The sequence below is a fragment of the Salvelinus fontinalis genome, chromosome 1 (genome assembly GCF_029448725.1).
Source record: "Salvelinus fontinalis isolate EN_2023a chromosome 1, ASM2944872v1, whole genome shotgun sequence".
NCBI classification, from domain to species: Eukaryota; Metazoa; Chordata; class Actinopteri; order Salmoniformes; family Salmonidae; genus Salvelinus; species Salvelinus fontinalis.
In genome coordinates, this window is record NC_074665.1 from 75,587,065 (window position 1) to 75,599,645 (window position 12,581).

Sequence of the window (12,581 nt, forward strand, 5' to 3'; positions counted from 1 at the left end):
TGATGAGAGCATACCAGAAACTGAAAACCGATTTGATTCATGGAATTGGCAGAATATTACCTTTTTGTTTTTAAATTTGATTGATTCTCAGTATGTCTTTTGCAAACCCTTCAATTGCATTTGTTCTCCCTCTGGAAATGTATTTTCTTTTTTAAAATTAATATAAGTCATTGTCATCTTGATTAGAAGACTGAAGTTGAAGCTGTACTATTGTACATAAATAAACATCAACATCAGAATATTATTCTAGCATGATCAGACCATTTAGGGTGAAAGTTCTATGGACAAAAATACATATCGCCATATATTGCCGGAAATTGATGCGATAGCGATAAATAGAACGCTACTTCTGTAACTATTGTGCACCAGCGTTTTTGTATTATTATCCTTTTTAACTACTAATATTAGTTTGATGGTTGTAACCATCAATTGGCCCATTAACAGTCACCCAGATAAGCAAACTTATTTAATTTCAAACTGAATTTCTCTTTTATAGGCAACTTATCGCAATGAATGATATCAGTAAAACAAAAGCCTGTGAAAACTGATCGGTACGGTCGGTGTCGATTTAGTTTTCGGTTTATCTTCCCAGCTCTACTATAACCTGTCTTGTCTTGGTGTTTTAGTGTGGCAACCCGACCGCATCAGGTTATAGTGTTCCGGTATGCATGGGACAGGATTGTGTTTAGAAGTTGCATGCCTTGGATGCATTTGAAGCATGAGGCTCTCTTAAACTCAACAGTTCTGAGCAGAATAGTGATGACAGCAGCAGTGTGGTTTTCAATAGAGAAATGTCTGCTTTCTATTCCTTTATGATGGAATGTGGATAGCATTCATGTGACTGTTTCAAAAGAAATCTGTGGTTCGGCATCCTCTCTGATATGCTGCCACTTAACGATACTTGATGATTTACTGCTATTTTCCTTATTTGATCTTGACGCCATTGGAAAATTGTAAACAATGGTAGTAGATTTCAAAGGTTGACGTCACTGTTTGGATGTCAGGTCCTTCAGATTGAGGATGTGACAGTCTGTACTGGAGGTTGAATTAGCATTTTGCTTGTCTCTCGTTATGCACGTCAACCATGCTTGCCAAAACGTACTAACATTGAACACATATTTTCAAGTGACTTTTTGATGATTTTAATATCAGCTATTTAGTTTTCCCCTTCAGGAATTTCTATTCATTGACTTCTTAGTACTTTGACTTTGTTAATCCACAATATTTAGCTGAAGTCAGATTCAGTGTCTCATTTTCTACAATCACTCAACTACTACAGCTTAACAGACTTTACTCCTCAGTCAGCTGGAGCAGTAACATTTCACTCTCTCTGTCCTGTCCAGACCCAGCGCTGTCTCTCAAAGGGTTGACCCGAGCCTTCGTCCCTGAGTTTGCTGTGGACCAGCAGCCAGTGACCGCCCCCTCCATGGCCCCCATGACATCCGTGCCTCAGCCCAAAGACTCAGACCTGGACACAGAGAGTACCATCCTATAATGAAGAGGTCTTGGCTCTCTCTCCCCTCCATCTCCTCTCCAGGCGTGGGTAGAAGTTGACCCTAACCACAGATCCAGGGTCAGATAGTAGTTTCATCCCCTAATGGATAACTATACGACTAGGTGTAGGGAGATTTGGTCCTAGATCTGTGGTTAGTGGTAACTTCTACCGCAGGCTCCCCTCAGCCCACCACAACTCTGCTGCTCTCTGCCAACTCCACCTCCGTGTCCACCACACACTAACTTACCCACCATCATTACCACCTTGGTCCGCTCCACCTCAGCCTTGTTACAGCTACTACTATATACAATCAACTCAACAGCCTTGATTAAAGCTGAATAAATAACGTTTTTGCAATAAACGGTATGTTTTTGCATGGGCTGGTTACACCTGAAGGGACTGGTAGTAGTAAGTGGGTTGTTAACAGTGGACTGACAGACTTTGATTTTGGTGTGAGGTGTGTTGTTGATTATGATGGCCTTAGAACTGAAGAATACTAATGTGGGTAAAAGTAGAACCCCCCCCCCAAAAAAAAGAACTGTTGCTGAAAGTGTAGCTTGTGACTGCAGGTTTCCAGTCGTCTAAAACACTTTGACCTTTTTATCCCTGTTTTGTATGAAAACTATCCTTTGCTCTGTATTTATTTCCAAAAACGCATTCCCTGTGGCTTAAGTTAAAAATCATGCAGTTTTCTGAATCGTGCCTTACTGGTTACATAACTTGTTGTAGCAGTGTTAGGTCAATAGACTGTATATGCTGAGCCTCTTGGATTGTAGGGGCCTTCCTAACCTTCTGTGTTTACTCTGATGTTGTTGGGGCATTAAAGTGACAGTTCCAGTATAAGTGAATGGTGGAAAGGACGGTTTTAAGCGCTTCTACTATAGCTACTTTGTCATCTGTCTAGTGAATCACTTCAACAGTTGATATTGAACCAAGTCTAAACCCCACAAGTGCTTGCTTTCCAGTGAACAGGTTTCTATATGGAAGATCATTCTGCTATCTTTCCCACGGAGCTGGGTTTTACACACAAACTGATGTAACAACCTAGTAGTGAGGTGGTGTTGGATTTACTAGACTTTTTTTTCTGTGTTGCTTTTCCTTTAATATAATGCAGGGTTGTGCTCCTAGAGAACCTGAATGGTACCAACTAAAGGGCACATTTCTGGATGCTTCAGTTGCCCTGAACACATGTTCAGTAATTGTACTGCTTTTCAGAAACGATCATCATCCATATAGTCTTACTGAGATTCCCCCCTTCTCTCTTTTTCATTTAACTTGCTGCCTTATCCTTCTGCAGAAAGAGCACCTTGTTTGGAGGCTCTGAAAGACTAACAAGCCATTAAACTAGAAATGTTAAAGCTGCATTTTAACCTCAGTTTTGTATGCAGACTGTTGAGCTAAAACAAGAAATACATCAAATGAATGCTTGGTTATACTCCCTGTCTGAATAAAATAAAGTATATGAAGAAAAAGTTGAAATGGTTGTTAGTCATGGCTTGATCACACACACATGCTCATACATGCAGATACACAGTAAGAAAATGCTTTATTTGGTGTTACTGATGGGAGGACGAATGTCTAGTAGTCATTTCTTCATTCTCCTGCTACCAGTAAAGTCTGCGGTGTGTCGGCCACACGATTTCTAAAATAATACAACATTTATTTTGATGATTTTGATTCCAGACAGGTCTACATTCAATCCGGATCGCGGAAGATCTGCGCTATAGTGTGATTTACATTTAAAGGCAATGTTACTGCATCACGGTAAATACTGCATATGTCAGCTCAATCGGCAATTACCTTTAAATTTCAATCGCGCTATAATGCGGATCTAGCCCTAGATAAAACGCACACAAAGCAATTACCGGAATCCATGAGGATGTTGGTAGCCTTGGTGTAGGTTTGTAGGAAGGTGGATGGGGAGTGCAGCACTGTACTCTGACAGAGGTAGATGACTGTATCCTCCTCTAACCGAAGAGCCTGCTCCTGATCATCCTGGCCTGAACCGCTACCCTGTAACACACACACACTGAACAGCTACCCTGTAACACACACACACACACTGAACAGCTACCCTATAGATTTGAACACACACACACTGAACAGCTACCCTATAGAACAGCACACACACGTTGAACAGCTACCCTATAACACACACACACACACACACACTGAACAGCTACCATGTAACACACACACACACACACTGAACAGCTACCCTATAGATTTGAACACAAACACACTGAACAGCTACCCTATAGAACAGCACACACACGCTGAACAGCTACCCTATAACACACACACACACACACTGAACAGCTACCATGTAACACACACACACACACACAGAACAGCTACCCTATAGATTTGAACACACACACACTGAACAGCTACCCTATAGAACAGCACACACACACACGCTGAACAGCTACCCTATAGAACAGCACACAGACACTGAACAGCTACCCTATAACACACACACACACACACACACTGAACAGCTACCCTATAACACACACACACACACATAGAACAGCTACCCTATAGATTTGAACAACACACACACAACGAACAGCTACCCTATAGAACAGCACACAGACACACTGAACAGCTACTCTATAGAACAGCACACACACACTGAACAGCTACCCTATAGAACAGCGCACACACACTGAACAGCTGGAACCCTCAAACAACTTGGGACATCGAAGTCAGTTCCACTACATTTTTTCATTGTTTGATTGACTGATTTAGACCTGGGACACCAGCCTCCCGAGTGGCGCAGCGTTCTAAGTCGTCACTACAGACCTGGGTTTAATCCCAGGCTGTGTCACAACCGTCCATGACCGGGAGTCCCATAGAGTGGCGCACAATTGGCCCAGCGTCGTCCAGGTAAGGGGAGGGTTTGGCCGAGGGGCCTTTACTTGGCATATCGCGCTCTAGCGACTCCTTGTGGTGGGCCAGGCACCTGCAGGCTGACAACGGTAGTCAGTTGAACGGTGTTTCCTCCAACACATTGGTGCAGCTGGCTTCCAGGTAAAGCTGGCGAGTGTTAAGAAAGGTGGCTTGGCGGGTTATGTTTCGGAGGACGCATGACTCGGCCTTCGCCTCTCTCGACCCCATTGGGGAGTTGCAGTGATGAGACAAGATCGAAATTGGGGAGAAAAAGGGAGTCAAATACAACAACAAAAAAATCATATGGTAAGAGTTGAGTGGAGCTGAAGGGTGGGACTAATAACAAGATAAACAATGTAGGGCATACGGGATCTGTGAAATGTGTATAGGTGCGGAGCTATTGTGAAATAGCACAGTTACAAGTGGAAATCAAACTGGATGGACAACAGAAATAGAGGAAGGACTAAGAACAAACAAGAGAGAACTATTATAAAGTAGACTGTGTCTGTAAAATGTGTATAAGATGTATAAATTGAAGGTAAAAACAGAAATGTTTATCAGTTTACTCCAATTGGGGGATCGGTGGTAGGGTTTGCGGGGAATAATAATAAAGGTATACTCCTTAAAAAAAGTATGTATGTGTATGTATATATGTGTATATGTATGCATGCGTGAATGGATATATATATTTACCCCAAAAAATATGGGGGATTGGAAATGATGCAGACAATTACATTGGAAGCAACATTCTTTCCGCAATATTAAGCTGATCCACCCCCCCCAAAAAAAAAAAAAAAAAAAAAAAAAAAAAAAGAGTTGAATACCCCTGCTACAGAGCAACATAACACACACTGATCAGCTACCCTATAGAGCAGGGGTGTGCAATTCCAGTCCTCGAGAGCCTGATTGGTGTCACAACAACACACCTGACTCCAATAATCACCTAATCATGATCTTCAGTTTAGAATGCAATTTGATTATCCAGCTGTGTTTGCTAGGGATGGAGAAAAAGTGTGACACCAATCAGGCCCCGAGGACTGGAGTAGCCCACCCCTGCTATAGAGCAACATAACACGCACTGAACAGCTACCCTATAGAACAACACGCACTGAACAGCTACCCTATAGAACAACACACACTGAACAGCTACCCTATAGAACAACACACACACTGAACAGCTACCCTATAGAACAACACGCACTGAACAGCTACCCTATAGAACAACACACACTGAACAGCTACCCTATAGAACAACACACACTGAACAGCTACCCTATAGAACAACACACACTGAACAAATACTCTATAGAACCACATAAACACCAACAGGCTTGACACTCCTCTCATGTGGAGGGCTTTGTATCATATCAAAATACCTTACAAAGGAAAGGATGGATTTGTCTTAAAATTGGCATGGACAGACATGTAACAAAGATGTGGACATTCACCACCAACAGTGTTAAGCATCTCCTTTACCCTGCGTTTGAGTAGACACACACACATCTTGTAGATCATGGCCAGGCTGTCTGGGACTAGGGTCTCCACGGGCTGGGTCTGTGGGTTGGGGTCCTGGAGGCTGAGGGGCAGCGTCACGAAGCGGTAGCCCCACAACGGGAACATACGTCTCAGCACACAATGAGACACCACCAGGATACGCACCTCCTTCAGTGGGCAGCTGGGCAAAAAAAATCCAGTCAGATATCAGAGCAAAGCAAGGACCATATGTCTCCAATGGGCAGGAGTCAGACGAAATCTTACTTTGGGCTTTTCTCCATGTCATTCAGATCTTCCAGAATCATGTGGAGAACTTCTGAAGAGGACTAAAACCAAATAAATTATTTTAATAATACAAATAGCAATAGGCTATTATAGATGATACACCAACACTTGTAAGCAAGGTAAAATTGTTAATTCTCCACATACCTCCATCAAATGAATGATACTTTTGGGATATAATAGCAGTATGCCAGTGACTTTCTCAGTCTGTGTGTTTTTCTGGAATTTCGACAAAAATTGCTCATAGTATTCTGGAATGAAGACAATCACGACAGTGAGTAACTCATTCTCCCGAAATACATTCTGGCTAAGATTTAACATTTTTTTTTTTACCTGCAATTGCACTCTGTTTATCGTCAGCGTTTAGCTTTCTCGTCGCTACATACACCAGCCTGTGGATAAAACGTTTCTACAAACGCAAGACAGAAACAAGCTGATTTTAGACGCACTCACTGCTAAAAACCTTCATTCATTGAAGGGATGCTGATCGTGAACCCAAATTTGTACGTTAGCGCGCCATCGCGCGTCCTGTTTGGAAACTTCTATCACATAATAATTTCTTCAAGTCTTCAGCCTTACTTTGCAGGTTGTTTTCTGTTTTTCGACATCGGCAAAAAGCGAGTTTTTGTAGGCGTTGAAATACGGATTGACGCTGCCAGGTAGAGATGACGGCAAAGGATGTACTGCCATTTTCCGTTACTATGGCAATTGCACCACCACGCGACAAACTTCACTTAATTTGGTCCAGTCCATGATCGTCTTTGGCTCAAAAGAAGCTCGTGGGTATCAGGCAGTTTATTTGTCAAGCATTTATGTATTTTTATAGATCCAAAACAAGTACAACTGATCCAGAAGGAACCACATGGCCAACATAAAAAGTAAATACATTTTGAACTATACAAAGTACTCCATTAATATCAATGAAAACATAGACAAAACACACTTAAGCTATACAAAATGAACATTTAAATACATTAACAAACTTAAATTGATCTAGAGTTATAATAGGTCTACATTTTAGACCCAACTTGTGAGAATACAATAAAAGTAAACAAATCCAGATGTACAATCAATTTAACACCTATAGATAGCAACATGCAAATGCTTGTCATAAAACGGTACTGCACTTGTGGCAAGATTTAAATATGTAGCCGTGTCTTTTTTAACATGATGACAAATTGCAAGCCTGGTACAACAGGTCTGTAAATAAATATGTTTGTATTTTCATGATGGCAGCTCTGACGAAATGTATATGTGAAAAGGAATTATGGAGGGAAAGTAGAAACACATTAAATACATTAAAAACAGCTTTAAATACACACTAGCAAACAGTGAATATTTGTTCTAAAACAAGACTGTTGATACAGGTGAAAGTTATGGCAGTGGAATGGACGGTTCATCAGTAACAACCACAGTGACCGCAAGAGCCGCCTGGACCACTCAATGCTAAAATGGATTGATGTCTTTCAGTTAGCAGCTATTCATATATTAGCCCCAGTGGGTTAACCCTTGTATTTCATGTATGCTCTTCATACTGTAAAACACTTTTAAAACACTTAGGAGAGTGGTATTATTTTTGTTTCCCCTGCCCAGAGCAAGTTTTGAAATGCCAAATGTTAGGATGACTGCAATTACATTGGCACCAGAAAGCTTCTAAATGTTGTAATAACAATTCACAGTACGTTTGTCATGCCAATGTAATGCTTCTAGGTAAGTTTATACAGCATTCTATCATCACAATCTACGAGGCAGTGATTATGTGTTTCTGTTGTAGGACACTTTGCAGATCAAGTCCATCTGTAAAAATAGCGCTCAGCTCTAGATAAAATTCATATATGTCTTGACTATCGGCCATCTAAAATGTCATGGTCATTTACATATACAGGCAACTACCAAAAATAAAGGAAACACTTGAGGAAATGAAGGATACAAAGTATACTGATAACAGGTGCTTCCACACAGGTGTGGTTCCTGAGTTAATTAAGCAATTAACATCCCATGATGCTTAGGGTCATGTATAAAAATGCCCAGTTGCCCATTATTACGGCTACCATGGCTAAAGTGTGTGTGTGTGTGTGTGGCTGTGTGTGTATGTGTCACTGTCAGTCACCAGATCTCAACCCAATTGAACACTTATGGGAGATTCTGGAGCAGCACATGAGACAGTGTTTTCCACAACCGTCAACAAAACACCAAAAGACGGAATATCTCATGGAAGAATGGTGTAGCATCCCTCAAATATAGTTATAACAACTTGTAGAATTTAAGCCAAGGTGCATTGAAGCTGTTCTGGCTCGTGGTTGCCCAACGCCCTATTAAAACACTTTATGTTGGTGTTTCATTTATTTTGGCAGTTACCTGTACATCTATGCTTTATCTTTACAATTCCATTATCATTTCAATTTAATACAATCCAATATAAAAGATATACTCATGTTATCTGAACATATAGAGCTACTTGACCTTCCCAGGAAAAACTCTGGACCCTTTGGCTGAGAGTTCTTTTGGTCAGATCACATGGTCAGGAAAAACTCCTGGCCCTACGGCATTCCGCAGTGTTGAAGATCATGTTGTTTGTGTCCCAGTAGCTGTGACTGTTTCTTTGTGTTGTCTTGGCACTTTGGTTCAGGAGAGCAGAGGAGCTATCCAGTCTCTACCAGGCCAGGGGAGAGGGCACTCTGGGGCTGCAGGGGTTCTCAGTGGCCTGGGTCTTATTCTACCAGGCCAGGGGAGAGGGCACTCTGGGGCTGCAGGGGTTCTCAGTGGCCTGGGTCTTATTCTACCAGGCCAGGGGAGAGGGCACTCTGGGGCTGCAGGGGTTCTCAGTGGCCTGGGTCTTATTCTACCAGGCCAGGGGAGAGGGCACTCTGGGGCTGCAGGGGTTCTCAGTGGCCTGGGTCTCATTCAGTGCTCTCTGGAAAACAGAACCAATCATCGTACTTGAGTCACAGACGCATTTGAATGCTGTCAAATTGTTCGGTCAGAGACCTGTCAAGGGCATCACTATGGCTACTGGCTCACCTCAAACTTGGAAGTAAACTCAGCAAAAATGGCGAAGAAGGCCTCAGTGGAGGTGGCCTTGCTGTCCTCTCCGAAGTACGAGGCCACCTTAGTGAACTCGTCCATGGCTCTCAGCTGCAGAGAGTCCAGAGACTGAACCACTGGGTGACTGTTCTCCAGGAAGCCCTTTATCTTCAGGGTCAAGGGTCAAACTGTCAACTGTCAGACCATTCGAAGCACAGTGACACATTCTGACTAGTAACATACTGACCAATGGTGTAATTAAATTAAATCACATTTTATTTGCCCATTACACTGAATACAACAGGTGTAGACTTTACTGTGAAACGCTTACTTACTATCACTTTCCCAACATGCAGACTATTACAGTGTAATTACTACTACAGTGTGTTACTGTTCGCGTGAAATCATGTGAAGGGCTTTGTTGTTGATAGAAGGATACAGTCATGACGGCAGCGAAGTGATCCTCGGCCGTGGCAGGGATCTTCTGACAAGCTGTCCTGATGTCCTGGATGGTGGAGTGAAGGTCAGCCAGCTCAGCTGTCAGGATACGCTGATTCACTGCAGAGAAAGTTCAATAGAAAACCATGCAGTATGACTTGTACAATCTGTACACAGCTACACCGAACAGTTTACATTGACCCTCCCCCCCTTGTACACTGCTGCTACTCGCTGTTTGTTTGTTACCTATGCATAGTCACTTCGTCCCCACCTACATGTACAGATTACCTAAACTAGCCTGTACCCCTGCACACAGACTCGGTACCGGTGCCACCTGTATATAGCCTCGTTATTGTTATTCTTATTGTGTTACTTTTTATTATAGCCTACTTGGTCAATATTTTCTTCTTCTTGAACTGCACTGTTGGTTAAGGGCTTGTAAGTAAGCATTTCACGGTAAAGTCTACACTTGTTGTATTCGGCGCATGTGATAAATAAAGTTTGATTTGATTTGTATGAGACGAATCCAATGCATAGTGTCAAATGCCAATGCCATTCATTATAAATGTTGTAGTATTTCAGTCTTATGAGATAACTGCTGTAAGGCATAGCTGAATATTGAAAAGTAACTATCAGGAAACTGATTATCAGGAAACTGATAAGGACATGACTTGTAGTACATATTGTAATGTACTAAATGGAACTAATGCATTCTGCTAGTGAACCTCAGAGTCCTGCTGACGGACAGAGCCATGTAAAGAGCATTGTCTGGTGTTGTCTTACTGTACCTTTGGCTGCGAGTGGCACGGTTGTGAGGTCCCTGGCAAAGTTCAACAGTTCTGGGAAGTGTTGGCATAGCGATTTGGCAAGAATGTGGAGGAAGGTGGATTTACCATCCACCGTTTTAGTGGTGCTGAGCTGTAAGAAGGAAGGTGAGATAGAATTTGGCATTAGAAAGAGGTCAACTCCAAGGCAAAGACAACACAAATCCCAAAAAGACAAATGGGGCTAAAGCATAATCAGTTAGAGAATGAACATCCATTCATACCTCGGTGAGAAAGTTGATCTTAAAGCCAGTGGTTTTGTTTGTCTTGGGTTGACCATTGTTCAGGTAATTCCCCATTGCCAGCACAAACTGCAGACAGAAACAGAGGTTCAGAAACAGTTTACCGGTAACACAACGCTATCACCACATTATGCATACCTCTGAGTCTGTATCTTATTACCTTATCCTATACGATTTTACACACAATGCATCTTCTTTAATAACCTTAGATTATGACAGCAGAGACACATAAATAATATGAAATAAACAAGAGAGCTGTTTCCCTGTTCTCAACCATTAAGCTACTGTATTCCACTCTCAGGGAGTGCGAGTTACAGTAGTTGTATTACCTCGAGGATCTTGGCCAGTTTCTTGCTGCTCCTGAGTTCTACCGAGGCCCTGTAGATCCATTCGTATCCAGCCTTCATCTCCTCTGTCTTCTCCTGCAGGGTTGTCTTAAAATAGAGGCTCCGCAGACGAGTCTTATACTCAGGGACCATCAGCATCTGGGCACACACAGATTATGAACTTGAAAAATACTGTTACTATTGGTAGTAAAGTAACATGTTACTGTAGTAAACTAGTACTACACTCTTAGAAAAAAAGGTGCTATCTAGAACCTAAAAGGGTTCGGCTGTCCCCATAGGAGAACCCTTTGAAGAACCCTTTTTGGTTCCAGGTATAACCCTTTTGGGTTCTATGTAGAATTCTTTCCACAGAGGGTTCTACATGGAACCTAAAAGGATTCTACCTGGAACGGAAAATGGTTCCATATGGAACCAAAATGGTTCTCCTATGGGGATAGCCGAAGAACCCGTTTGGAAACTTTTTTTTCTAAGAGTGTATAGTATTCAGTAAAATACTGAAATGTATTTTTTTAAACATTCTAGCGTCAGTCTAGACCAGGATCCCCAACTGGTTTTATTTGGTTTTCTGGAACTCTTTTCCCAAAGTATTCCCACCCATAATAGAGGGACACGTGATCGTATATAAATGTAAGCAAGGTTTGAAATTATCATGTTTTAGACAAATATATCTGTTTGGGCTTCTTGCAGTTAATTTGCAGTCTACAAATTATTTGTAATTATGTTCCGGCCCCCCAACCAAATCGGTCTGCGGCTGAATCTAGTTGATGATCCCTGGCCTAGAGGGACTGGCGGGCCAATATGTGGTTTCGACCAACCATTTGGGAAACATTGACACAACAGTGTCTCAGTTACCTGCAGGACAAACTGGTCAGGGTTGCTGAGTTTGGCGGAGTTCTGGTCGAAGCATTGGTACTGTTTGACTTCCTGGTCATCGGGGGCGTAGAGCAGCAGCTGCTTGATGTGGGCCGGCTCCAGTCTGTCGGTGCTCATAGTCATCAGCACCTGGCGCAGCTCACCTGGAGACAGCTTCAGGTGGGCGATCAGGATGGCTGGGGAGAGGAGGCGTGGAATAAATGGATGGAGGAGAGGAGGTTTATTTAAGAAATAAGGCCTGAGGGGGTGTTGTATATGGCCAATATACCACGGCTAAGAGCTGTTCTTAGACACAACGCAACGTGGAGGTCTATTGGTCAATTGGTCATATACAACAAACCCCAGAGGTGACTAATCTCTATTATAAACTGGTTACCAACGTAATTAGAGCAGTAAAATAAATGTTTTGTCATACCGTGGTGTCAGACAATCAGCATTCAGGGCTTGAACCACCCAGTTTATAACTGTTTATTTGGACCCCATTAGCTGTTACATTAGCAACTGATACTCTTTCTGGGGTTCACACAAAACAGTCATATACAATAAAAACAGACCTTCATTGATAAACAACAACAACAACATGTTTCTGTTGAAATCAGAGAACCTGTGTTTGAATCTGAGAGCCACCTGGCCCTAGAGGGTCTGTTCAGATCATTGAGATAAAGGT

At 42.2% G+C, this 12,581-nt stretch overlaps 3 protein-coding genes across 10 annotated transcripts in view; 1 reads left to right on the forward strand and 2 right to left on the reverse strand.

The window, feature by feature from the left end:
- The window catches only part of LOC129862012 (rho GTPase-activating protein 17-like), a 61,639-nt gene extending 58,665 nt beyond the window's left edge, over window positions 1-2,974 (forward strand). For 6 of the 7 annotated variants that reach the window (XM_055933295.1, XM_055933337.1, XM_055933305.1 and 3 more), the window contains one exon: window positions 1,344-2,974. In XM_055933295.1, the coding sequence (XP_055789270.1) occupies window positions 1,344-1,495 (152 nt within the window). In that variant the 3' untranslated portion in view covers window positions 1,496-2,974. The remainder of the gene's footprint in view (window positions 1-1,343) is intronic. The other variant, XM_055933326.1, reaches the window with a different exon arrangement.
- A 71-nt stretch (window positions 2,975-3,045) lies between these two features.
- Window positions 3,046-6,756, reverse strand: LOC129855232 (testis-expressed protein 47-like). Its single transcript, XM_055922698.1, has 6 exons — window positions 6,500-6,756; window positions 6,314-6,417; window positions 6,149-6,210; window positions 5,867-6,065; window positions 3,361-3,508; window positions 3,046-3,137 (listed from the first exon to the last, which is right to left on the reverse strand). The coding sequence occupies exons 2-6, from the start codon at window positions 6,317-6,319 to the stop codon at window positions 3,100-3,102; spliced, it is 453 nt and encodes a 150-aa protein (XP_055778673.1). The 5' UTR covers window positions 6,320-6,417; window positions 6,500-6,756; the 3' UTR covers window positions 3,046-3,099.
- Window positions 6,757-6,960: 204 nt separating this feature from the next.
- The window catches only part of LOC129862048 (delphilin-like), a 70,402-nt gene continuing 64,781 nt past the window's right edge, over window positions 6,961-12,581 (reverse strand). For both annotated transcript variants that reach the window (XM_055933377.1, XM_055933385.1), the window contains 7 exons: window positions 11,894-12,090; window positions 11,024-11,179; window positions 10,677-10,763; window positions 10,417-10,546; window positions 9,630-9,748; window positions 9,188-9,352; window positions 6,961-9,080 (listed from right to left, as the gene is read on the reverse strand). In XM_055933377.1, coding sequence (XP_055789352.1) covers window positions 9,009-9,080; window positions 9,188-9,352; window positions 9,630-9,748; window positions 10,417-10,546; window positions 10,677-10,763; window positions 11,024-11,179; window positions 11,894-12,090 — 926 coding nt within the window. In that variant the 3' untranslated portion in view covers window positions 6,961-9,008. The remainder of the gene's footprint in view (window positions 9,081-9,187; window positions 9,353-9,629; window positions 9,749-10,416; window positions 10,547-10,676; window positions 10,764-11,023; window positions 11,180-11,893; window positions 12,091-12,581) is intronic.